The following is a 25817-nucleotide window of genomic DNA, read 5'->3' as shown; positions in this document are numbered from 1 at the left end:
TCGCCCACACTTGTCTCCATAGCACACTCCCCATCCTCCTTACAGACTCAGTTTGAGGGCCCCCTTCTGGATGCCTGTCTGAGCTTTTCCAGAAGAATTCAGGCACTCCCTCTTCTGGGCTCTGGAAAGCAACAGCATTTACATCACCCTGTAGTGACGATCTGTGTCTCTCATCCACTGGGAGTCTATCGGAATTCTGAGTTCTCAATTCCCAGGCCCAAGGGCCAAGGCGCTTCCATTCTTGCCCATGCTAGCCCTAACAGAAGATTAAGCCAAACAAGGGTGGACCCTCCCTCCTGACTGCAAAGAACTCCTAGGCAGCCAGCAAGCCTACCTCAGGGGCAGAGGCAGAGGCCCTCTGCCCTGGGAAGCCCTCTTCTGGGTACCCACTCCCTTCATAAGCTATCAGAGTGGGGTAAGGTGGATTTTTTTTAATATTCTAAAAACTTTACTGACTTGAACCTGATTAGAATATGTCAGATGAGGGGCACTGGGGTGGCTCAGTGGTTGAGCATCTGCCTCTTGATTTCAGCTCATGATCCCAGGGTCATGGTATTGAGCCCTGCATCAGGCTCTATGCTTAGCATGATGCCCACTTAAGATTCTCTCTCCCTCTCTCTCCCTCTGCCTTTCTCTCCAGCTTGTGCATGCTCTCTCTTAAAAAAAAAAAAAAAAAAAAAGGAAATAGAAAAAAAGAAAAAAGAAAAAAAAGACTATGCCAGATGAGAATCAATATTGTAGAGCAAGTTGTACAGAATTTTTCACATAGGAAACTTGACATCTGTACCATGCTTGTTTTATCTTTCAGAAACTTTTTTTTACATCAAGCTCCCTAGACAACTCTACCCTTCAGTATAGTCTTCTCGTGGAAGATGGGGTGGTGCATGTGCATAAGGAAGGCCTGCCCTGCCTAACCCAGCCTAGTAGGAGGAGACTTCCAAGAGAGTCAAGGCTTTGGCAAGGATGGAGTCTGGTGGTAGACAGCAGAGAAGCAGACCCTCAGTAAAAAGCTGGTGGCTTTGTAGTCTGTTTATTTATTTATTTATTTTTAATTTTTTTCTTTGTGTTGATTAAGATATTTGTAGAGTCAGTGTAGAGGTCTTTATATATATATTTTAATGTTTTTTATTTATTTTTGAGAGAGAGAGAGAGACAGCATGAGCAGGGGAGGTCAGAGAGAGAGGGAGACACAGAATCTGAAGCAGGCTCCAGGCTCTGAGTTAGCTGTCAGCACAGAGCCAGACAAGGGGCTCAAACCCACGAACCATGAGATCATGCCCTGAGCCAAGGCCAGATGCTTAACTGACCCAGCCACCCAGGTGGTCCGCTTTGTGGTCTGTTTAGAAGCAAGTCCTATCTAGGGAATATCTTGCAGACACTTGCCATATACTTTCCTCTAAAAGGCCTCCTTCTACCCCTGCCCCAGAACACAAGGGTCATGGGATTGAGCCCCATATCAGGCTCCATATGGAGCCTGCTTAAAACTGACTCTCTCTCTCTCTCTCTTTCCTCCCCTTCTCTCCAGTTTGTACATGCTCTCTCTAAAAAAAAAAAAAAAGAATATGCCAGATGAGAATCAATATTGTACAGCAAGTTGTGCAGAATTTTTTACATAGAAAACTTTACATCTGTAAAGAACACAGCCCTCCTTTTTGGATCAAAATGGCTGCTACCTACCCTCACCACTCATTCCTAGAGATTCCATTGCTTTCAGCCCCAACCCTCATGCTTGGTGAAACCCTCTGCTTGGGGAAAGAACTTGAAAGCTCAAGAAAAATGGAGGCTTCATAGGGCCAAGTAAGAGCAAAGTGGGTAGAGGGTAGTCCTTGGGATCCTTATCCCCTCTCACAAAAAATCCAGAAAATCTTCCTTCAGCCCTATAGCAGGACTCTCCACACTCACCTGCTCCACCAGGCCTTCAGGATCAGACACCTACAAGAGAGGGTGAAAGAATGACAGCGACTGATACTTGTCCATGAGTCCAAGTGACCCAAGGAGATAAGTAAGAGAGAGAATGATACAATCTCAGTGAGGGAGAAAGGTTCTCCCTACCACCAACCTAGCCCACTGGTACCCTGATCTTCCGGGAAGGCTACGTTCCACTGGCACATGGGCCCATACTGCTTTCAAGCCCACAGCCACAGGAGAATTCCAGAAGCACAGATCCCAACCCCTTCTTTCCCTAAGAGCCCACACGACTGGCAGGTCAGACACCCTCAGCCAGTCAACCCTGCAGCCCTCTAGACACAGGCAGCCAGGCAGGCTCAGACACCCTAAACTTGCTCTAAACCCCCCGGTAACTCCCTTGACAACTTTCCCAGGGGTTCGGAGAGATGCTCTAGCCTGTGCAGCCCCACCCTAGACAGGAGGACAATCCTAAGCTCTGAGAAGAGAAGTCATGGCAGCCCCTCCATCTTCTGCCTCTATTGCCAATCATTACTCAATACATAGTCTCAGTGCCAACCCTTTAAGTCATCCAACTCTGAGGGACGAACTTCACTCCTTCAGGGGGTTTTGACACCTCAACTGAGAGAGACAACCTAGACCCCAGTAAGGGACCTGTCTGGTGAGTAGATAGAAGGAAGTCAGCCAATCACAACAGGGTCTCTGTCAGGTCAAGAAGCCAGATCCCAGTGATGTTTTTCTCCTAAAGCAGACTCTGAAAACTCATTCCCTGAGTATTTAGTTCTAGAGCCCACTCCTCCAGGCAGCCAGTGGCATAGAGTAGGGAAGAAGTTGGGTCCTAATGTGTAAAAAGCTCCAGCAAAGCAAAATCATTTACTCTTCGGTGTGACTGCTCAGCAGAGCTAATAAATCTTGCATGAGCAGGGCCGATTCTAATTTCGTAATATGAAAAGGCATTTGGATTGAGAGAGAGGGGGAGATAAAAGTGATTGAATCTCCAATAGTCCAGGTTACTGACAAGAAACATCCTGCTCAGCCCTGAGAGAAGGATGGCAGCGCCTGCCCGCCTGCACACACCCATCCGTTCTGCCCCCTCTTGGCGCGATACATCTCAGTCTCGTCTATTGACAGGACGTGGCTTTAAACACAGTTACACAAGTTATCATTTCTGCCTTCTGATCAATCTGAATTTTCAGGACAATTACCCTCTTAATCAATGATTGCTATCAGCAGCCCTGCGCCTGGACGGATTTCTCAGCAAGGTAATCATGTCGCCAGGCTGGACGGCGCGTGCATAGGCAATGAAGCTCCGGGTGGGGTCTCCTCCCTCCCTCCTGAGTCCCCCATATCCCAGCGCTGCTGCCAGTATCGAGGACAAGGACGGCAAAGTGTGAAGGCCACTTCAAGGAGTGATGGGAGTAGAAGGAAGGGAGGGGAGGGGGCCCAGCCACCCAGTCAGCCTTTCAGACCACCTGATTATGGAACAAACCTATTAAAACCCTAGATTTACTGCCCACCACCCTGATGCATCTCCACATGCCCTCCTGCCATCACTCCTACCTCCTAATTAGCCTAATAAAGCCCAATTCTAATTATGGGCTCAAACTATTAGGGTGAGTAAGTGCAAAGAAAAGAGAAATATTGGTTTTACTAATCTCTCAGAGGCTATTGGTTCTAGAAATTCCTTTTCTTTCACAGAGCTGGTTCGTACGGCCTACTAACTGGAATGGCAGGGGCAACCTCTTCTCCTGCTCAGATGCCTGGGCATGTGGAGCTATCACAAAGCCAGCCTAGCCTGGAGCCAGGAGGCCACCCAGCTCAACATTCCCTCCAGGGCCTTTCTGCCCTCCTTGTATAAGTTTTTTTCCCTCCTTGTATAAAACAATCCAGGGTCCCTCAGGAGAAGAGAGAAGCAGTTGGGAGGGTAGAGTCAGTCTCTCTGCCTCAGTGTCAAGGTAGCCAGAGACTTTACTGATCTTACTTGCTGTCAAGGGGGCCACTCAGGAAAGCTTCTCATATTGTTGGGCAAAGGACTTACACCAGAGAGGCCAATAGCAGAATGGGAAGGGCATGGTCCAGAACACTGATGAATGAACTTACATCTCAGAGCAGGTGGCAGATATGTGAATAGAAGCATGCATGTATTCATTCACTGACACTTACTGAGTGCTAACCATGAGCTAAGTGGTGGGGACACGGCAATGATCAGTATAGAAGTGATGCTTATTCTCTCAGGGAATCACAATCTACTCAGAAAGACAGACAGGTATAAAGCAAAATACATGCAAAAATAATAAAGTGAACTTGTACACAAATATTCATAGCAGCATTATTTATAACAGCCAAAAAATGGACACAATTCAAATATCCACTAATTGATGAATGGATAAAGAAAATGTGGTATATCCATACAGTGGAGTATTATTCAGCAAAGAAAAGAAATGAAGTGCTGATTCATGGCACAACAATGATGAACCTTGGAAATGATGCGAAGTGAAAGAAGCCAATCAAAAAAGACCATGCATAAAAAATTCCCAGAATTATAAGAATAGACTAATTTATAGAGACCAAAAGTAGATTGGTGGTTGGTTAGGGCTGGGGCATTTTGGGGAAATGGGAAGTGACTGAGTTTCTTTCAATGGGAGACAAAAATGTTCTATATTCATATGGGGATGATGGTTGCACAACCCCAGGAATATACTAAGAAATACTGAATGGTACATTTTAAATGGGTAAATTGTATGGTATGTGAGTTATAGGTCAACACCATTACCACAGAAGTGCAGAGCGCCGACACAGCAGGCCCACCTAAGTGAACAAAGCCAGGAAGCTCTATCACGGTGCGCACTTAATATAGGTGTCTGAAGGAGAAGGAAGTTCCCAACGGGAAACTCACAGTCTTCACGGAGGACATAGAGGAGTTAGGTAGTGAAGGATAAGCAGAAGTTCACTAGGCAAGAATGCAGCATAGGGCACTCCAGGTAAATGGAACAAATGTGAATAAGGCCTGAGGGTGACCATGCAGGCTATCTTGGTATAGTTGAAAACCCACACACTAGAGAGCCTGGATTTCACACAGCAGACATCAAGCCTTTTCAGGTAGAGAAGTTAGGTGATCAGCGCAGGATAGCTTGGTGTTTGACAGCTTAGGCATGGGAAACAACATGCCACAGTTGAAAGGCCCCAGTCTTTGGAGTTACAAAGCCAGAGTTTAAATCCTTAAATTTTTCTTGCAATAAATTTGAATGACCAAAGAGGGCTGAAATTTTGTCTTTTGCTTATTATCTTGTCCTCAGTGCTTGGCAGAGTGCCTGACCCAGTAGGTAGTCAACAACCACTTACCGAATGAAAATGAAGGAATGAACGACCATGTTGAGGTCAGTCCCCTTTGACAAACCTTGATTTAACATCTACTGTGAGGCTGGCATTCTGGTTACAAAGCATGAGCTCTTGATGGGCGGGGCCCCTGTCTGATCTCTGATTTCTGTCTCAGTGACTTACATAGGTTCTGTTCAGCACAGGGCAAGAGTTCCAATGATATTAATTCCCTTCCCTCTCCTGGTCTAGGAGGTTTCCCTGAGTGAGTCTTGGATAGGTGTGGCATAAACAAGTTATAGTGCCTAGCAAGAAAAGGGGAGCTGAAGCCGTAGGGGTGGGGGGATTCAGAAGCAGGTGGTAGTAGCCAAGGTAAATGTCCCAAAGAAAGTAATGGTGCTCTAGGGAGTCAGTAAGAAATTCCAGTTATCAAAGCCGGTGAAGACTTGAGTGGGAATGAGAGACCATTCCTGCAGCCCACTCACAGAACCCTCTGCAGACCACCTTGCACCCAAGGCAGTGGGCCTACAGGCAGGGAGGAGGTCGGCATAGAGGGGGGTGGGAACACAAGCTATAGGATGTACAGGTGGATGAGGAGGGGAAGATCTGGGCCTTACTTCCTAAGCACTCTGTCCTGACCCCCACTTCTCCCCTCTGGTCAAGAGAGGCCTTCAGCTCATACTGCTGACCACAGTATGAAGGGGGCTCCTCAGTCTCCCAGCCCCCAATTCCTGTAGGGCCTCCTCTCCCCTCCCTCATGTTCCCTCCCTTTCCTTCCTGCAGAGCTTCCCTTGAGCCATAAAACTAAAATAAAACACAAACACCCACAGTCCAGGAGGAGGGCGTCAGACAGATAATGGGCATTTTATATCTTTTTATGACACTCCCCATAGGCAGCTCGGCAATCACAGCGCAATAAAGGCAGGCATGCAGCTTGCATAGTTAAACAACTGCTGGGTAATTAGGCACAGCAAACACACCATTGGGGAGGCCTCAGGGTTGCCCTGGGATCTGCCTGCAGCCTGTCATCCTGCCAGCAGCCAAGTAGGTGCAAAGCCCAGAACTAGCACCATAAGACCCGGTCATGGTGCTGAAGACAGACCACTGGCTGGTGCCCTTTGCACACTTGGGCTCATGCCTGTGCACACTCACAGGCACACCTGTCCACACTGACATATGAGCACTTCCCAAGCAGTTAGCTTGACCTCATCTTCCCAGAAGGAACACTCATCTTTACCAAGTAGGGCAGCCTAGTGTGTCTTGACAGCCCTGCTTTAAAGCTCTTAAAAAAGTAACTGGGGTGGCTACAGCCAGGACTAGCTCATCTGGTAGCTCTGAGCTTAACAGGCAGGGGCATATCAACACCAAAACGTGCTTACAGGGACTCTCTTCTCTTTTGTGAATTCTAACTCAGTACAAAGCTAAATTCGAATAAATTATTTTTTAAAAACATACCTAAACACACTAAACACATAATTTCTATTACTGTACGTAATTATCTCTATTGTATTTTTTTCCCATTTGCCTTGACCTACCCATCTTCTCTGCTAGACCAGGAGCTCTGTAAGGTAAAGACTAGACCTGATTCACCTTGAAGTCTAAAAGCACCAATGCACAGGACTTTATTGAGTGACTGGTGGCTGAATGTGAATTTAGAGGTCCTGGTGCAGGCAGAGCACAGGTCACTTGCTACCTGAGGCCTAGGTCCAGACTGATCAACCTACAGACAGACATCCTCATCAGCACTAAGGACGCTGCACTGAGTCTACACAGTACCCACTCCCTCTCTAGTGGCCCAGCCAGTCATATTCAGAAACTTCAGGGAACTAATGGCTAATTCATGGGGCAGAATAGATAAAACCTTGCCATAACCCCATCTGAAGACTGAAATAGCCTAAGGTCCCATATCTGGGAACCATGCAAATCAGCTCTGAGGAATCAGCCAGGAAAAATTAGCACCCAACCCTAAGCCACTCTTCCTCCAAAAGAGCTGACAGCAGGCCAACAGAGCTAATGCAAAGACCTTGGGCTGAACCAGCACAGTCCCACACGAATGCCAACATGTCCAGCTACTTGTTCTGTTCTCCATGTGGCCAGCACTCTGCACCTGCCACAACAATCAACAAAGGGGATCAAGGCCAAAAGAAGGACCTGTGCTGCACCCTGCCTTTAGATATTGAGAGGCCTAAAGCAGCAGTGAGACAGGTTTTGCCTCATCCCATATTCTCATGGAGAAGCCCAAAGCCTCAATGGCATTTAATCTAGTCCAGGCCACCCCAGACTTGGTCAGGACCAGGTATTCAAACCCTTCTCCATTATCTGAGCCCCAGTTCTCCTGACCTGATGCCAGGCAATGCTCTGCCTTCCCTGGACCCTTAACTTCACCCAATAGGATAGTGCAGTAGTCCCCAGGCTCAAGATCAAGGTAGATAAGGGTTTAAGAGGAACTACTCTCACCTTCCTTAGATCTATCTCATTTCTTGCTGAGAACAAACAAGAGAAAACCTAAGGTACCATGAGTGCTCTCAGAATGGCTTGCCTCATCCAGTTCCCCTATTTGTTAGATGAGGAAACCAAAGGCTCAGAAAAGGCAAGTGACCCAATACCAGAGCCCATATCTTTATCTTCCAGCTTCAAGTCCAGCCCAGGGTTCTTTGTATTGTACCATGTTGTTCTCTGGAGATAAGGGCCTCATCTGCCCACTTCCAGGTGGGCACATATTTCCAAAGACCTCACACATACACCCTTACCCATATTCCTAGATGTGGGCATGTGCAAACACCTGAGTGTACATGGAAACCTCCCACATGGAGAAATGCACTTCACTTTTTAAAGTTATTTATTTTTTTATTTTGAGAGAAAGAGGGAGAGAAAGAATCCTAAGGAGGCTCTGGACTGTCAGCGCAGAGCCTGAAGTGGGGCTTAATCTCAGGACTATGAGATCATGACCTGAGCCGAAATCAAGAATTGGATGCTTAGCCAACTGAGCCACCAGGCTCCCCTGAAATACACTTCTTTAAACACTTATAGACATCCATTTACATGTAGGTGTACCCTCGTACTAACACAGACAGATCTCCATTAAATAGGTGTCACTCCAGGAGCCCTGGAGTATGAGGCCAATCCCTATCCCTCCGCAATCACTGCCTTTCATTGACCATACAACTAGTAATGGCTGGTATGTGTTTGCCCCAGCCTCCTACTCTAACCAGGCCAGACCAGAGGCACTGCCTTCAGGTGGTACCTGCTATGGGACAAGTGATAAGAAAGTAGCCATGAAAGGAGAAAACCTGAATTTACATCCTGGTCATGTGGCCTTGGGCAAGCTTCTCAGTCTCCATTTCAGCACCCATAAAACAGGGACAACAGCTCCTTCCTTGCTGAGCAGCTGTGAAGATGAAATGTAACAAGTATGTAAAGCACCTAGCACAGAGGCTGGCACCAACCGGGGCTCATAATGTTGGTGCTCTATTATACACACTGACAGACGAGGTCAAACCTGCCTTCCCAGAGTGGCAGCAGGGCAATGTGGGATGGAGAAGGGAGAGAGGGCTGTGCCTCCTGCCTTCAAACAAGTCTCTTTGTCCTTTCCTCTCCTTTTTATAACTCCTTCCGGTTTCTAGGGTCCAGAGTAGCAGTAACAATATCAACAACAAAACAAAATACAAAAAGAAAAAAAAAACAAAAACTTGGGAGAAGGCAGAGCAACTCATGGTTCCTTTACTTCTCTCAGACTTAACACTGAGTGTTAATGAGTCACCCTCGTCTTTCCTCTCTCCCCAACTGCCCTCAGCTCTTCCACAGTATCTCTATGCCTCTACTTGCTTCCTGACATCCCCTCTGCTTGTCTGGCTCTGCAGACTGGGAATTCTGGTGGATTCAAGAATGAAAGCTAGTCACTATACTCAAGTGGCTCATGGTCCCGCACATGGACAGATCAGGCCACACAAAATAACCAAGAGGTGTGGACCTTGGGGTACTCTGGGCCCTAGAAGCTAGCCCAAGGGTTAGAGTATAGGCTCTAGGGGTGCTAGTGGCTCAGTCAGTAAACATCCAGCTTCGGCTCAGGTCATGATCTCATGGTTCACGAGTGTTCAAGGCCTGCGTCAGACTCTGTGCTGACAACTTGAAGCCTGGAGCCTGCTTTGGATTCTGTGTTTTCCCCTCTCTCTGCCCCTCCCTTGCTCTTGCTCTCTCTCTCTCTCTCTCTGAAAAATAAACATTAAAAAGAAATTTTTTAAAAAGAGTATAGGCTTTATAATCAGGATGCCTAGGCTTAAATCCAAGCTCCAAACAGACCCAGGAAAGCTCACACACTCCCTTGTTCTCAGAATTCACTTCCTCAAGGACACAAGAGAAACAGGAAGCTCACGGTGGGACCAGGAGAAAGAGGCAGCCTCACTTGACAGGGCGCAGCCTCTGAGCAGCAGTCAGAGGCAGACAGACCACGCAGGGGGACCTGCCGTGAAGGGCACTGCCAGCAATTCCAGGGTAGAGGTTGACCTGTGGCAGCAGCAGGGACCTCACGGAGGAAGAAAGGATTGCAGCTGCCATGGGCTGATTGTCTCATCTGCTCTGTTTCCCGACTCAGCCATACTCACTGGGGACACAGAACAAGGTGGGCGAGCTCCCTGGCCGAGAGTGTGCTAGGCTACCCACCCACACACCAAGTGTCAGTACTTTTCTAAAAAGCTTTACAAACATGACCTAATTGATTGTTCACACCTAATCTGCCATTTTTTGTCCTGAGGATATGGAAGTCTCTGGCACAGCAGTGTTGAACTGCCCAGGGCCAATAATGCTATGAGGCATGGTGCCCTCTTTTCCTCCCTGCTATCCTGGGACCATAGGCTCTTTCTTCCCTCACGTAGACATAAACACGGCAGTTTTCTGGAGTGACTGCCCCATTCTTAGGCTGGCTCCATCTAGACATCGGGCAATGGTACCTTACTGTGCTAGATTGCTCTCGCTTCTCTGGGAGAAAGCTGACATCGGGCAATGGTACCTTACTGTGCTAGCTTGCTCTCGCTTCTCTGGGAGAATCAGTGAGTGAATTCATATAAAGCATTTACAGCAGTACCTCTTATTATTATAGCTTAAAAAACCTGGAAACTACTGGACATAGTTCTCCAATCCAGCAAGCTGACACACCCCTCCAAGCCTTTGTTTATATTGCTCCCTCCCCCTGGAGTGCCTCTCCTGAAAACTTTCATGGCCCAAGTCAAATGTTTCAATGGAATCTTTGTTAACTTTCTCTCCTACACCCCAGATAAAAACGACTCCTCCCTCTTCTGTACTGGAGGCAATAAGAGAACTGTATCTGGAGTCCCCTGCCTAGACTCAGGTACCTGCTCCATTACTCACTAGCTGTTGAACCATGTGAAAGGTACATAACCTGTCTGTACGTCAGCTTCCTCATCTGTAAGATGCTAATAATACTCCTTACCTTACAGAACTGAGAATCAGTGAGTGAATTCATATAAAGCATTTACAGCAGTACCTCTTATTATTATTAATTATCTCTATTTTACAAAGGAGGAAACCAAGGTTCTGAAAAAGCAAGTAACTTGTCCAAGGACTTAACACAGGTAATGACAGAGCCACAAACTGTCTGAAGGTAAATGTGACTTTGCACTCCATTGGACAGCAGCCATGCTGATGGCAGCTGGAATCAAGAACACTACCTTCACACTAAGGGTAAGATAGTCCACAGATAGCATGAGGCTCCTCCTCGCCGGTGCTCACGCAAGTTCTGCTGGGGGAGTCACTTTCTCCTAGCTCCTACACACAAAGTCTCCTAGGATCTACCTTGCTCTCTTCTCTCCTTTGCCCCGTAGCCTAGTCACCTCAGTCTTGGTGGTCAGTATGAGGACAAGGGAGGAGCAGAGGCACAGTGCTATCATTTCATGCCCAAGACAGCTCTAAGAGTGGGTACTGTTTTTCCTGTTCTACAAAGAATGATACTGAAGCTAAAGAGGTAACTTTCCTGAAACCCCACAGCTAGTTAAGTGCAGTCAAGATTCTAAATCACGCCTACTGGACTCCAGAGCCTACATTCTGTGCATCAGGTACTGGTTAGGTCTTTTATAGGTTCAGAGAGGTTAAGGAATTTGCTCCAGATCACACAGTTAGTTGGTAGCAATGTTAGAAGTGTGAGCCAAACTCATCTGGTTCTAAAGCTCTTTCTCTTGCATTAATGGACTCCAGCCTTTGAGCTACATCCCCAGGGGCCATCTGAAGACTAAGTGAAGGGTATATATCTTACATATAGTCATTCCACTAATTTATGCAGGTTTACGCAGGTAGTGTTTAATTAACCAGATACAAAGCCATTTAAAAGCCAACCAAATTCACTGTAGCTTTTTTCATTATGTATACTTCCCTTGTCTCATCTCTAAACACCCAACACATAAGTTTCACCAAGTGCTGAAGGGGGAATGAATGTCTGTGAAGTGTTTTGACATAACTAAGAGCTCCATGTACTCTGCCTGCCTACCTCCCTAAGAGCTCTCCAAAACCACAGGTAAGCACCTTTCCCAAGGTACTTTCATGATCCTTAGTAACAAATGCACAGTAAAGAAGAGTCTTTGTGTGGAATAACTGTCCAAGAGTCATTAGCAGCAACAGGAGGCACAATACCCCAGAACTCAAGACCCATTAATGTTAAGAACCAATGCCATCTCTAGCAAAAAGGACCCAAGTCCTGAGCTATGAAAGGAAACAGTCAGGGAAGTAGGTTTCTGTCTACCTGGCCTCCAGCTCCTTCACTGTCCACCTGTCTAAGATATTTTGTCTGGGGGAAAGAATACTCCTAACTGGGTTCAAATCCTAGCTTTACCTCTTCCTGGCTATGTGCCCCTGGGCAAGTTCCTTAACTTCTAAGCCTATTTGTTTGGGAAATCTGGCAGGGGAATAGGCATCTGGACTTCTGGAGCTCATTAGTCCAGCCCTGTATTCAGTGTGAGTTCAGTTTAATTCTTGTTGATACCTAGTGTGTGCCAAGTCCAGTGCTAAGCACTAGAAATACAGAGATGGATGGCATGTAGACCTCAAAGAGCTCAGACTCTAGTAAGAAATACAAACATATAAGCAGATAATTACAAGAGCATGTGATACACTCATTATAAAAAGTAGTGAAATGAGACAAAGATAATTCACTATTTCTACCAGAGTGAGAGAAGGTCAGAGAAGCCTTCACAGAAGAGGGTTTTAAAGGATGAACAGGAGTTTTCCCAACACACTAAAAAAATAAGGGTTAGGGGAAGGCAATGTAAGTAAAGGGAACAGAACGAGCAAAGGGAAGTGAAATAAGTTCCTTTGAAGAGTGTATTTGAAGAAGGACAAGAAGAGTGTATTTGAAGAAGGGCAAGAAGTTTGATATGGCCAGAATGTTAGATGGACAGGAGATACAAAGATAGGGATGCTGCATGAGACAGTTCATCCAGGGCCTTGGGTACTCTGCTCAAGAGAAAGGATGGACCACAGCCTTCCATACCTACCTACTTGGCTCCAGTGCTCTTCCCGTCAAAACAAGCACACTGCAATCACACCCTTTCCTGGGCCTTTGATTTAAGAGTTCCTCTCCTGGCCCTGACAGTAAGGCATTTCTGTCCCACAGATTATAACTCACTCTGGGCTATTATTCAGCTCCCCAGCCCTGGCCCTGCTGCAGTTAGTCCAAACATAATATCCTTCATGCATATATTATCTGTCTCCCTATTATCTGGAATCATTTCGGAATTAAATTTCAGTCCTGCAATATTGGCTTCAGGAGCGGCGCGCTTTATGGGCTAGTCAAAGGTTAGAATACCAATCAAAATAACAGTGCCGATGCAGCGAGACATTTTAATATTCCAAAACCCGGTAATTGTAAAAGGACATAATATTTTTTCCCTGATTACCCCAAAGGCAACACATGTTAACAAGGCGAGGGAAGGAGTGAAAGAAATTTCAGAGTTCAGACAGCTGTAAGACATATTTAAAGGAAAAGCCAGGCAGGGCACTACGCCATGGGGGCAGGGAGATAAGAAAGGAGACATTCTCTCTAGTTCCTGCTGCCCCTGATTCCAAATACAGCACTATTCCCTCTGCTATCTTGACTATATCCCAAGAGCTCATTCCCAAGGGCAGACATTGCAGAGGGCAGGATGAGAGGAGAAAGAGCTCACGATGTGAAGTCTTGAGGCCTGGGTTCCAGTTTGGCTCTACAATCCAGGTGCCTCCAGCCCCCGAGACTGGCCCCTCCCAGGACCTGAGCATCCAATCCAGCAGTAAGCACTCCAGGCTGCTCTCCCACTCATCTCTCCTTATCCCATGCTCGTCCCCTCACCTCTCCCTCATTTATACCTGGTGCTCTGTGTACTGTCCTCTCTATACATACTTCTTCCCAAAGACAGCTAGAGGCCCTCATCTACCTGGCTCAGAGCTGGCTCTCCCACTGGGAGAGTAGCCCATAATCGTCCCATGGACAATGCTCTGTACTTTGGATGATGCCAAAGACCTGGACTACAGTCTGTCTGGTTCTGACCATTGAGTGGTCCAGAAGCACGTGTCTTGGTACTGCCCTCTTACCCCCCAAAGTAAAAACAAACACCTTGTAGGGCCTCTAGACCTTCACACCCCTCTCCTGGTTTTCAGTTTTGTTTTGTTCTTGCTTTCTTGCCAATTAGCTTCTGAATAGCCCTGACAGAGGGGTTCTGCAGCTGGCACCATGTAGCCACCATTCCATAAAGAGTCCTGGCCTCTGTCAAGCTGCCTATCCTGTGACCAGCTTTATCTCCTTGGCTTCAAAATAGTGACCTGACCAACTGACTTTCAGATCTTTTCACTCCTCATAGCTCCCAGCTAACTGAGCCCACTCACTGGAGCCTCCAATCTGCATCATCCCGACCTGCTGACCTGCCTATGGCCCCCAGCAAAGAACTTCATTAAGGCCAAGAATTTATTCCTCCATAAGCCCTTAATTTATTACTGCACTGATTGGGACTCTGAATGCTCCAAGGTCAGGAAAAGTCGCACTCAATCGTAGATATCAACCTTCCCTTCAGCAGTTTTTCCTGCTGTCTGCTCCTAGGGGAGGGGGGAAAATAGAAATGCTTCTTGGAGAAATGCTTTTCCTTTTTGGAGGGACCAAAGAAGGTTTCCTCCTCCTTATTCTCTCTCTCAGCTGGTCCCCACCCCACCCTCTTCAGAGCACCCAGAAATTACAAGCAGGTAGATAGCACAGATGGCAGAGGAGAAGTGGAGCAGCAATCACAACACCTGGTATATACAGGTCTGCTGAATTCTAGGTGACCCCCTCCCTACAACGTCTGGGCATGACTGGCTGAGCCCTGTCTGCAGGACTGACTCAGAATCCTCCTAAGACTGCCTGCCTGCTTTCCAAAAAGCCCACCTAAACAGGCCCCGGAGGGAATTCCAGACCAGCTGCGAGTGTAGATGCATGCACTTGCATGGCCTGATCTGAATGTGCATGAATTGTATATGTATACGTGGGGGCATATATTTGTATACACATTTATCTCTATGTGTCCACGCATATGCAATGAGAATATACACATTATGCATGCATGTGTGTACACACATACACTCTTCCTTATGGAAGTCTCATCTGACCTATTCATTTCTTGACCTCTTATTTGCACTAACATTTTCTTCTGCCCAATCTTAGCTACTCACTCCCATGGGAACGTGCCAACACCAAGAACCGCCCTATCTCTGAAATCACTAATTCAGATCTCCTACTCTAATCATAATCTTTCATCTTTCCATATGTGGCATGCTCAACTACACCTGATACATCTTCCCTCACCGTACAGGGACCCAGCTACTTTTCCCATACCCATCAGGCTCCCTGCTATCTTCTCTTTCCTCAGTATCCAGCTGAGATCTCATAGTTCATCTTGGCAACCACTGTCTAGACAGTATCTTCAACAACTCCTTTGTTCCTTTCATCACGCTTCTTGGGAAAGTCTCCACCCTGGATGAATCTAAATGTCTGCTCTCGGCATCCCTACAGACAGGCAGCTGAGATCTGCTAAAGAAAAGTCCTACAACTGAACAGAGTAGTTCCGCTAGGAATTAATGCCTTCAACCTAGACGGGACTCTCAACACTGCCTAGAAATCCTACTATACTTCTCAAGTCGGCTCACATTTCTTTTCTTTACTAAAACTACAGCAAATCCTTTTGACTTTCTACAAACCTTTCCAGTCCTCTGTTATTAGTTATCAGCAAATAACTCAACTACTTCACAGAGAAAAAGAAAAGCCATCAAATGGAAACTACTTCAATTTGCCACCAAATCTGCAAACCTTCTGCATCTACCGCACCCATCTTCTTCGTCCTCACAACCCAAGGAGGTCCTTCCTCCTGCAGAAAGTCAATTTCCATTCCATCTATTTCTCCATCCCATCTCCTTTCAACATCTCTTATTCCTGTATTTTCAAACTTTCCTTCTCTAATAGTGCCTAAGACAAACACACATCTCCCATCTTAAAACATGCCACCTGGCCCACATTTGCCCCCTGCACAGTTCTTGTCCTTTCTCTCTCCTTCAAGGCCACATTTCTGAAAAGGTTAAAATTTCTCTGCCACCTCATTTACTCCCCAATTCACTCCAATTTGGCTCCTGTCCCTCTTACACCACCAAGCTTTTCACCAAGCTCACCAAGGTCCTTGTGTCTCAGTCTGGTGCCTATATTTCAGTCTTTCTGTTATACCACTCTCTGCGAGACGACCAGTCCCTTTGTCTTGAAAATTTCTTTTTGTGGTTTCTGTGGCACCGCACTCTCCTGGTCTACCTCTTCTCTACCACTGTTTACTCTTTCCTTTTTACCCTGTTTACTCTCCTTAGCACAAAGAGTCACGCAAAACTAAATTTAAGTTCCACCTCTACCATGTTGTGGGACACCAAGCAAGTTTCATCAATAGTACGTGCCTGTTTTCTCAGCCTTAAACGTGAAAAATAGAGATATGCAAAGAACAGAAAATCATTTCAACAAGTAATCAGTATAAAAATTAATGAACTGTTTTGTATTTAAGTGTGTAATTGACACAGTATATCTCAATTCAAATGCTAAATCTTTATACAAAATACTAGATGTGTATTTAGATCTTAAACAGTTAACAGTTGAAAACATAAACTCACCAACCCAAGTTGTTCTAAATATACTAAAGAGTACTTCAAGAAAATGTATTTACATTTAAATTAATGAAACTGAAATAAAATGAAAAATGTGGCAACCATCCTGGACAACACACAAGATGCAATCAATAAACAAGAACTTTTATCACTACTATCGGTGACCACTCCTTCTTCTCTATGTCCGACTCTTGCTCCTCTAGTATGAAGTGCAGGCAGTTCTCAGTGCTCATTCTTGGCCCTCTCCTCTTCTCACCCTGTACGCTCCACGTGCATGGCTTCAATGATCATTCGTATACCAATAGTTCCCCCGAATCTGTACCTCTTAGCCAGACCTTATCCCTGAGTCCCAGATCTTTGTTTCAACTACCTCCTCAACAGCTTCAGAAGAATGTCTGAAAAGCATCTAAACTCTGCATGTCCCAATTCATCTTCTCTTCTAATCTGCAAATTTCTCCTTCTTCCATGACCTCAGTACATCCTTTCCAATTCACCCAGTTGCTCAAATCATAAACCTTAGAGTCATTGTGGTTTCCTCCTCCATCATCAATCCTCACAGCCAATCCGTCACCATTTCCTGTCTACTGTATACAGTCAGTTCTGCTACAATACTGGTTTTGATCAAAGAGCAAATTCATTCCAATGCAGTCAACTTATTAGGAAACAGTTTAGCACAATGCAAAATTTGCCTTTGTTTATGTGTGATTTTTGTCCATAAGCAATATAGATAAACACAGGAAAATGTACCCAGCTAAAGAGAGCTGTGTAAGAATATGCAAAATGCACACATACTTAACACTTCAAACAGGTAGTAGCTTCCTAGATCGCCACATTTATTATATGCTGCATTCGTCTGGTTACAACTTTCCAACTGATTCCAGAGAACTCTCTTTCCACCACTTCATAATAACTCCCTAGCTGCAACCTTTCTCATGCCCATTGCCAAGCAAACCTCAGGGTTTTTTCAAGGTAGAGTACCATATTTATTGTAGTATTTACATGTGTTTTAACCATTTAACATGTGTAAAATTATGCTACCATTTTTATTAGATTCCTATCTCTTTTATATGTTACTGATGAAGTTTTTGAGTATTTTGTTCCTAACCCCATTTTTATTGCAACTCTTCATAGCACGGTGGTTTTTGAGAAGGTCTATATTGCATTAGAGCAGAACTGACTGTACCATTTAACACTCTTAAAATCAATCCATTTCTCGACATTTTCACTGCTATCACTTTAATCTCAATAACTATCATCTTTCACCTGGACTATATAGCAATGGTCTAATTCTGTGGTTCTCAACCAGGGGACAGTGCCTCCCCACTCCCAGCCCTGTCTAGGCCACTGGAAATGTATGTGCGCATGGTGGGGAAGGAGTGTTTTTGACAGTCACAATGACTTGCAGAGAGGCGCTACCAGGATTCAGTGACCAGGGGGAACAGAGATGTTACAAGTTCAGCAATGTTGCCCATATAATGATTTGCCATCCCAACATGCCAGCTATAACCCTATTAAGAAAAACGAATACTGATCCCCCCCATATCAACTCTTAGCTCTCTCTACAGTGGAGCCAGAAAGAGCTCTTTCAAAATGCAAATCTGAGGATACCTTTCTTATGCTTAGTGCCCTTCAATAGTTTCCCATTACCCTAAGGATAAGGATCAAAATCTAAAGTGTGACCTACAAGCTCCCACCTCCCCCTCCAGTTTCATCCCCTGCAACTCTCCTCTCTTCCCCATACTCACTATGCTCCAGGCTGTCATTCATTCAACAAATAATGACTAAACAACTACTGTGTGCCAGGAACTATTCAAAGTGATGAGGACAGGGGCACCTGGGTGGCTCAGTCAGTTAAAGTGTCCAATTCTTGACTTCGGCTCAGGTCATGATCTCATAGTTTGTGGGTTCGAGCCCCATGTTGGGCACTGTGCTGATAGCATGGAGCTTGCTTGGGATTCTCTCTCTCCCTCTCTCTCTGACCCACCCCCGCTTGCATGCACACACTCTCTCAAAATAAATAAATAAACATTAAAAAAAGAAAAAACCCAAAGCGATGAGGACAGAACAGTGAACAGAGGAGATAAAAATTCTCCACTCTCATGGCACTTACATTCTAGTCCCATGAAGCTGCCAGGCTTCTCCTTATCTCAGGGCCTTGCCACATGCTTAGCTAATTCCTACTCATCCTTCAGATCTCAGCTGAGACACCCTTCTTCAGTAAACCGTTCTCTGACCCTGACCCTGTCAATCAGGCCCCCCTTATCAAATGATGCCACAACTCAGGACTTCCAATACAATTAAAATTATTTAATATCCATCTTTTCTGTTATATCTCCAGGCCTGGTACAGTACCTAGAACATAGAGAGCACTCAAGAATATGTGTTTACTGATGAAGATGGGTATGTTTACATATGCATATGCATGTGTCTTCATGCTTAATGAATACATATGTATAAGCATATTCATACCTGTGTATACTGCCATATACTTCTAAAGGTGACTATGTGAATATATATATATCTATATCTATATATATATAGATATATAGATATAGATATATATACCCATATGTATGAATGGAAACATACATACAATTTTGGGTATGCCTACTTGGGTATATTCATTCACATGAGTAAAAATGTGTATGTTTATGCACTCGTGCGCGCGCGTGTGTGTGTGTGTGTGTGTGCGCACGTGTGTGTATCCTTCTGGCTCCTCAGTGACAGTTCTGATCTCCTGGAGGGAGCTGGGAGCAGGGCCCCAAGTCTTCTCTAAGCTGACAGTTCAATAAGAGTATAAGATCATTCAATGACACTCCAAATGTCAGCAAACATTGGCTTGCTCCTCTCAGCTACAGGGGAAGTAGGTGGAGGCGGGAGATGTGGAAACCTGGCTGCTGAAAAACTGTTCTTTCCTGATGCAATGCACACCATTTCTAGACAAGAGAGGCCTTAGGTATGGGGATAGTGAATTCAGTCCCAGTCCACTCCCTGGGCAAGTCTTGGTGTCCAAGACTGCCCCTACTTTTCCATGGGCAAAGTTCTGCCAGTGGAATTGAGCAGAAGAGAAGAAAGGAAAGCGAGGAGGAAAGAATAAGATCAAGAACAGGAGAGGGCCCTGTAGACAGCCAGGACCGGGTCACACAGGGGTAAAGGAGGCATAGAATAATACATTGCATAATACCCACAACACCCATAATACCCATTGCAATCCTGGCAATGACCTCTCTGGCTTGCTCTTATTGTTACTCTTTTTAAGGGAGCAGGAATCTTTGTGTGGCCTGTACTAAGTCATGTAGTGTAAAGGTCAGACCTGCAGACCTCCAGGGCCCTGTAGCCTTTCTTGTCTTGAATGGCTGCTGACAAGGACTTGCCCAGAGTTTGTAATCAAGTCATCCTTCCTGCTGGGTCCTGAGGCACAGCTGGAACACAGCTAGAGGGCCGAGAAGAAGGGGTTAGACCCTTCTAATGCCACTCTCCTCATGCCACTCTTGTCTTTCCTAGACCTGCTCAGTTGACCTACCAATAGGCAATCACGAGGCCAACTGGGAACAGAGTCTCCAGTTTCCACTGTACCCATTTCCCTCTCTACGGCTCAGCACGGTCTAGCAGAGAACCAAGCTGAACAGGCTCAGGACAGCCTGCCTCCAATCCCAGCGGCATGAAGGTAGCCTTGAATGGCAATGTTAACACATGGGTCGGCTGTTTTCCTGCCTCTCTGCCAAGGAACCTGGAGGCAGGGAGCTATCCAGACACCAAAAAGTCTAGTGAACTTCACAGAGCAATTGTTCATGGTCAGTGCCTGCATTGCCTGGCTGGGCCTTCACATTGCATTTGCTGAGGCCAGCAAGCAGCCTCAGATGCACTCTGACAGCTGGCATGCTCTCCTCAGAGCGCAGGCATGGCCACACCTTCATGCATAGCCCCGCCAAGCCCTGCGTGAGAGGGCCTCTGTGGAGCCAGGTCTCCAGCCAGTAACTATTCACTGAGCACATACTCTGTACCTAGCTCTGACCTGGCTGCCGCAGACACAGAGAGGAGCCAGCCTCAGTCTCTGTGCTCCAGATGGACATGTCTACAAGGAAACATATGTGGACTCAGTTTCAACACTCAAAGATCACACAAATATCCAAAAGGTCGAGGAGTCTCAAGATGAGATTGACTGCTAAGCTTCCCAGAAGAGGTAACACCGGAGCTGAATCTTCAAGAAGAGGGAATATGCCCAATGAAGATAACTGGGGGACACTTCAGACAGAGGTAAGGCCACAGGCCAAGACTTGAAGGACCAGAGCCTGGTCCCTTTAGCCAAAGATGGAAATTAGTAAGTAGCTGCTGCTTAGGTCCAAGGGAGATGAGCTGGAGAGGTGCATAAGAGTCAAAGTACAAACAAGCCAAGGGCCAGGTGTAAAGGACCTGAGTACCAGGGGAAAGCAAAGGAGTTCACAATGTTGCCACAAAGAATGGAACTAAGTCCAAGGTCATTCTCTTCTATTGTTCTTCCACATGCTCACTTAGCTCTAGCCCATACATATACCAAAAGAATGCTGTTCCTCTTGCCTGGAAAGTCTCTCCTCTTCATACCCATATTCCACCTTCTTTGAATGCCCAGTTTAAGACCCAAATCCTCACAATACCTAGTTTTACCCTTCACTGACCTCCCTCTTCTAAGGCCCCCTGGGAGCCACTACTCTGATCTCTGGTGTGTTCTCTCTTCTCTGATTTCCTGGTTGTCACTAAGCTAACCAACAACATGGGGTCCCTGAGACTGCTCCAGGGCTGTTGCCCTTACATCAGAAAGATTTATGGGTGAGTTTCCCTAGTGGACTGGGCCTCCTGGAGAAAGGATCCCAATAGAGCAGAAATCTTGCAAGTCTATTCCTATAGCTTTTTTCTTCTGCTTACCTAGGAAGTATAGGACACACTAGGAAAGTACAGTTTTCTGGGTAATTCACTCTGCTAGGCTCCAACTTTGTAGCTGCACAGGGTCCCTCCCAGCCCATAGCCCCAGCACCCACTCCCCAGGTACTTGGTGCTGTATTAGGGTCAGTCTCCTTCCTCAAATTCAAAGGGAATTGGACTCTAGTTTTCACAGTCTTTCTCACATGACCAAGGCTCTGCTGGGGCTATGCAGGACCAAAGCCAGCCTGAGCTAACTCTACCTCCCAACCACAGGGAGATACCAGGGCCACTCAGGAGGGTCAGAGGCCACACTCATGACATCAAAAAAGATACTTTCCCAGAGGCTCAGCTAGCACCACATCTCTCCTAAAGGAAATGCAGCTCAGCTCAGTGATTCAGTTCTGAACAAGAAGCTGGAAAATTCCCTTCACTGGAACTTCTCTGCATATCTGGATGACACCACATAAGGCAGTATCATACTCTACCCCTCGGTCTGGTCCCCAAGCAGCTCCCCACTCCCAGAAAGGACCACAACCTTACAGTGCATATTAACTAGGGAAGAAGGAGGAGGGATGTTGAGAAAAGAGACGAACAAAAAGAAAAGGAAACCGATGACAACAAAAAGAGAACAGAGATGAATAAAGAAAGCAAGGGCGGACGGGATCTGATGTACAGGAAACCCAGAGGAAGCACCCAACTGGGGCTCAGACACAGTACCTTTTTCAGATTAATCCACTGCTTGAAGTAATCCGCCACTGGTAAGCCCAGGTACTGGCACTGACCTGGGAGCCTACAAGAAAGGGAAAAGAGAACAAGTTGGGCACACCATGTCCCAGGTATGGAGTCTGAATCTAGGAAATGCAAATAGACTTCAGAAGGCTACCCAATTAGCCATGGGTCCCACCCTGCCCAAGAAAGGCTCCCCACCTGTAGCACCCTTGACACTGGGCTCCAGATCTAAATGTGAAAACCTGGAGACTCTATTCAAAATATAAGCAGCTCCTATTTTCGGATGGCCTACAATATGCTAAGGATCTTACTTACAGTTTCTCAGGATTCTTCAGAATGACATTATGAGGTAGGTATTGTTGCGTATATTTTACAGATGAGAAAATGAGATTCAGAGGGGTTACTTGAGGTCCCAAAACTAAAAAAAAATTGACAATGCCAAGAAATAAACCCAGGTCTGTCTCACCCCAAAGCCTATGTTCTTTCCAATGCACCAGTTTGTAGCTGTGTTGTTACAGTGGAGAGGCAGGGATATAAGACAGGAGGAGAGAAAAAAGGGACATGTGGGGCTATCTGAGCAGGGGCTTCAGTTTCCCCTTAAATCCCTAGCTATAGGCTTTCCGCAGATAGAGAAGAAACCATGCAAAAGGATAAGAGGTCAGGATTTAAACCAAGAGCCAGTTCTTACCTTTTCTTTAAATTATAATTTATAAATGGTCTTTCCCTATAGATATGATGTTGTACCCACATAAATCCATTCAACCATTTACTGATGTTTAATAATAAACAGGCACTTAGAACTCAAAAAGTTAAGACTTAGCCCCTGCCTATAAGGGGCTCACAATTTGTTCAATGGAATGACAATAAAAGAAATAGACTAAACAGCCTTAAGTTGGAGCACTGGGGTAGATGAAAAGATGGAAGAAGATACCAAAAATATTAGCTGGGAAAGATCACAGAACTTTTTGCTAAGCTTGGCCATAGGCAATAGAGCCTCTGAAGAGTTGTGATTTACAAAGATTTTTCTGGGGACAACAAAAACAATATACTATCAACCCTGGGTAGTAACTCAGAGACTAGACAACAGGCATAGAGATAATGAGCAAGGAACAGATAGAAGAGATGTAAAGGAGGCCTTGGCACCCGAATGGGATGCAAGGCCCAACAAGAAGACGTGGTAGAGCCCAATTCAAAGGTTGGTGGCATGGCTAGTTTCATTCTACTCAGAGTCAGACACAAAGAAGGAGGCAGGGGCATAGAGAGGCTATCTGACACCCAAAGCAGACCAGAAGTCTTTTTTATTACTGTTTTTAAATTCTCTGCCCAAATCACAATGGACCACTTACTACTTCACCTCTAAATACCATTGGAAGGAGGCACACGTTTGGGAATGCAGTTATATATACATGCGTGGCACATAGTAAGCACTCAGTATCTGCTGAGGTCAAAGAGTTCAGGAGACACATGGCAGTGGGATGATATCGAAAAGGGCAGCTGGATATCCGCTTTGAGGAGAGGTCTGGGCTAGAGACATAAATTGCTGAATCATTAATGTAATTTAAAAGAAATTAAAGCCATGAAAGTAGATCAAGCAGGGAAGAGTATGGAGGGAGATGGCCCAAGCTAATGTCTCATAAGTGCTACTGAGCTAAAATGAAACCAGGTTACCCCTACAAGACCATTGTTACACATGTGGAACCCACTATACGCAGCAGCCAGCTCTCATTTTGGACTCTTTCAATTCTAAAAATTTTTTTATGTTTGTTTATTTTTGAGAGAGTGAGAGCGAGCATGAGCCAGGGAGAGGCAAAGAGAGAGGTAGACCCAGAATCCAAACCAGGCTCCAGGCTCTCAGCTGTCAGCACAGAGCCCGAGGCAGGGCCTGAACTCAGATGCTTGACTGAGCCACCCAGGTGCCCTGGACTCCTTCAATTCTAGAACATCCTTCTTTGAACTAAACTAAAATCTCTCTCTTTGTAACTTCTACCCATGAATGCTTAGAAACTTAGAGAATGAGACTTCCATGTCTTCCTTACAGAATACTCCCAAGATCTAAGGGCCCAGGAAGCTTCCCCAGAGGTCCCTTCCACAATTCCACAGGAGATAATGTGCCATGTGTCAGGACCCACACAATCTGCCCTCATTCCTAGAGGGCAAGGGCTCCTGGACCTTTTTCAGGGTATCAGATACCCAGAGTTACACATACTCTTTTGACCTGACTTTACATCAACCTATGGTCAACCTAAACAACCTAGAAGCACACTTCCCCTTTTTGGCACATATACAACTTATTTTTGAGCTTAAATTACATTTGTGTCAAATGCCACGGAGTGTTCAAGTAAGATGACGTGAGAAAAACCCAACAAATTTGGCATCCGTGGGTTCGTGGAGCAGAAGGCAGCATGCAATGTGTTAAATAGTGAGTGAGAGATAAGAAAGTGGAGACCACAGTGTAAACTCCTTTTGTGAGAAAGTCGGGCAGTAAGAATCCAGTTGAGATGACTGGTTCTACTCCAGAAAGTTCCAGGGCAGTCCAGCCTTCCCTCCATCCCTCCATTATTTGATAGACACTGAGAGGACACTGATCCCCATTTTTAGGCAATATAGTAAGGATGTCCCTTTCTAAGACCTGGGATATTTTACCTCAAGAGGAGGTTCTTCTCAAATATTCAGGTGGTGCAGGGACATTAACAATAACAAGTCAATTTCCTAGAGTGGAAATTCTGGCTGACGCCAAGATGATTAAGGAGTATCCAGGTAGCATGTTGCAGGGGCAAACCAAGGACCAAGAACATAAGGATGCTAGGTGAGGTTTCCAAAGGATGAAAGATAGCCTTAGGAGCTAAAATGTGGTTGCCTAAGGAGAACTGTATTGTTTGGATAACTTTCTTATTTCCTTTAAGTTTTCCTTCATGTTCTTATCCTTGTTATTTGTGAAAATGCTTGCTGAGCTCAGCTGTTTTTAAAAAATCACATGAAGGCCTGTGAATGAAGGGGGCCACCAGAAGCAGCAGAATCTGCAACGGAACAGGTCAAGGGGACTGTCCGGGAGAAAGCAAGAAACCTGAGCCACCATCATATTCACCCTTAGCCATTCCCAGTGTCCCGATTCTTTTAGATGACATGGATCAGGAGTCTTATTGGCTAGCCCTAGTGGCAGAGGTGGGGTGGGAAGCAGACTCCCTCTTCAGCAAGATTTCAAAGGTAGACATTTCTACCCAGGTAGGGAGGGTCTAGCACAGTAGGATCGTGCCTGATTCTCTTGGAGGAGGACCCATATACCAGAGGGGCTGCATCTAAGAGACCAAACAGACTGGCAGGCTGGATACAGCAGCCTCAGATATGGCTCAGAAGCAGCCCTCAGTGCTGTCTGTACCCATGGCTGACTGCAGCACAGGAGGATGGGATTATAATTCTTACTCAGGCTCTAGTCACTTGCAGATACATATGCAGTTTGCAGACTCACAGGCATTCAGGTTGAGTCCTCCAGTCTGTGGGTGGTCCTAGCCCTGTGACTCCAAGACATGAGTAGTAGAGATGTGGCAGGGTCCAGGCCCGTCTTCACAGAGCCACAGAGCCAAATGCCAGAACTTGAAATTCCAGACGCCTCATGGGAAGACAGCTACGCATTTCTAAGACAGAACCCTACACAGCTTAGAGAGTACCAAGTGAAATCCTATGAGAAAGGTAGGTCAGAGTAGTAGCCATTTCCTACATAAAATAGGAAACTGATGTCCAGAGAAGAAAAGGATTTGCTCGATCGCACAAGACAAGGGGAGAACTAGAAATGGGATCTCAACTTCTGACTGTACAAGGCATCAGTCATG

The 25817-nt window shown here is 45.8% G+C and overlaps 1 protein-coding gene across 7 annotated transcripts in view; it reads right to left on the bottom strand.

Annotated features, from left to right (window-relative positions):
• ERI3 (ERI1 exoribonuclease family member 3) overlaps positions 1 to 25817 on the bottom strand; it is a 127127-nt gene that overhangs the window by 40122 nt on the left and 61188 nt on the right. For 4 of the 7 annotated variants that reach the window (XM_029946178.1, XM_029946173.1, XM_029946175.1 and 1 more), the window contains 2 exons: positions 21979 to 22051; positions 1903 to 1932 (listed from right to left, as the gene is read on the bottom strand). In XM_029946178.1, coding sequence (XP_029802038.1) covers positions 1903 to 1932; positions 21979 to 22051 — 103 coding nt within the window. The remainder of the gene's footprint in view (positions 1 to 1902; positions 1933 to 21978; positions 22052 to 25817) is intronic. The other 3 variants (XM_029946174.1, XM_029946177.1, XM_029946176.1) reach the window with 1 other exon arrangement.

This window comes from Suricata suricatta, chromosome 8 (assembly GCF_006229205.1).
Source record: "Suricata suricatta isolate VVHF042 chromosome 8, meerkat_22Aug2017_6uvM2_HiC, whole genome shotgun sequence".
Taxonomy (NCBI): domain Eukaryota; kingdom Metazoa; phylum Chordata; class Mammalia; order Carnivora; family Herpestidae; genus Suricata; species Suricata suricatta.
This window is presented reverse-complemented; position numbering and strand designations above follow the sequence as displayed.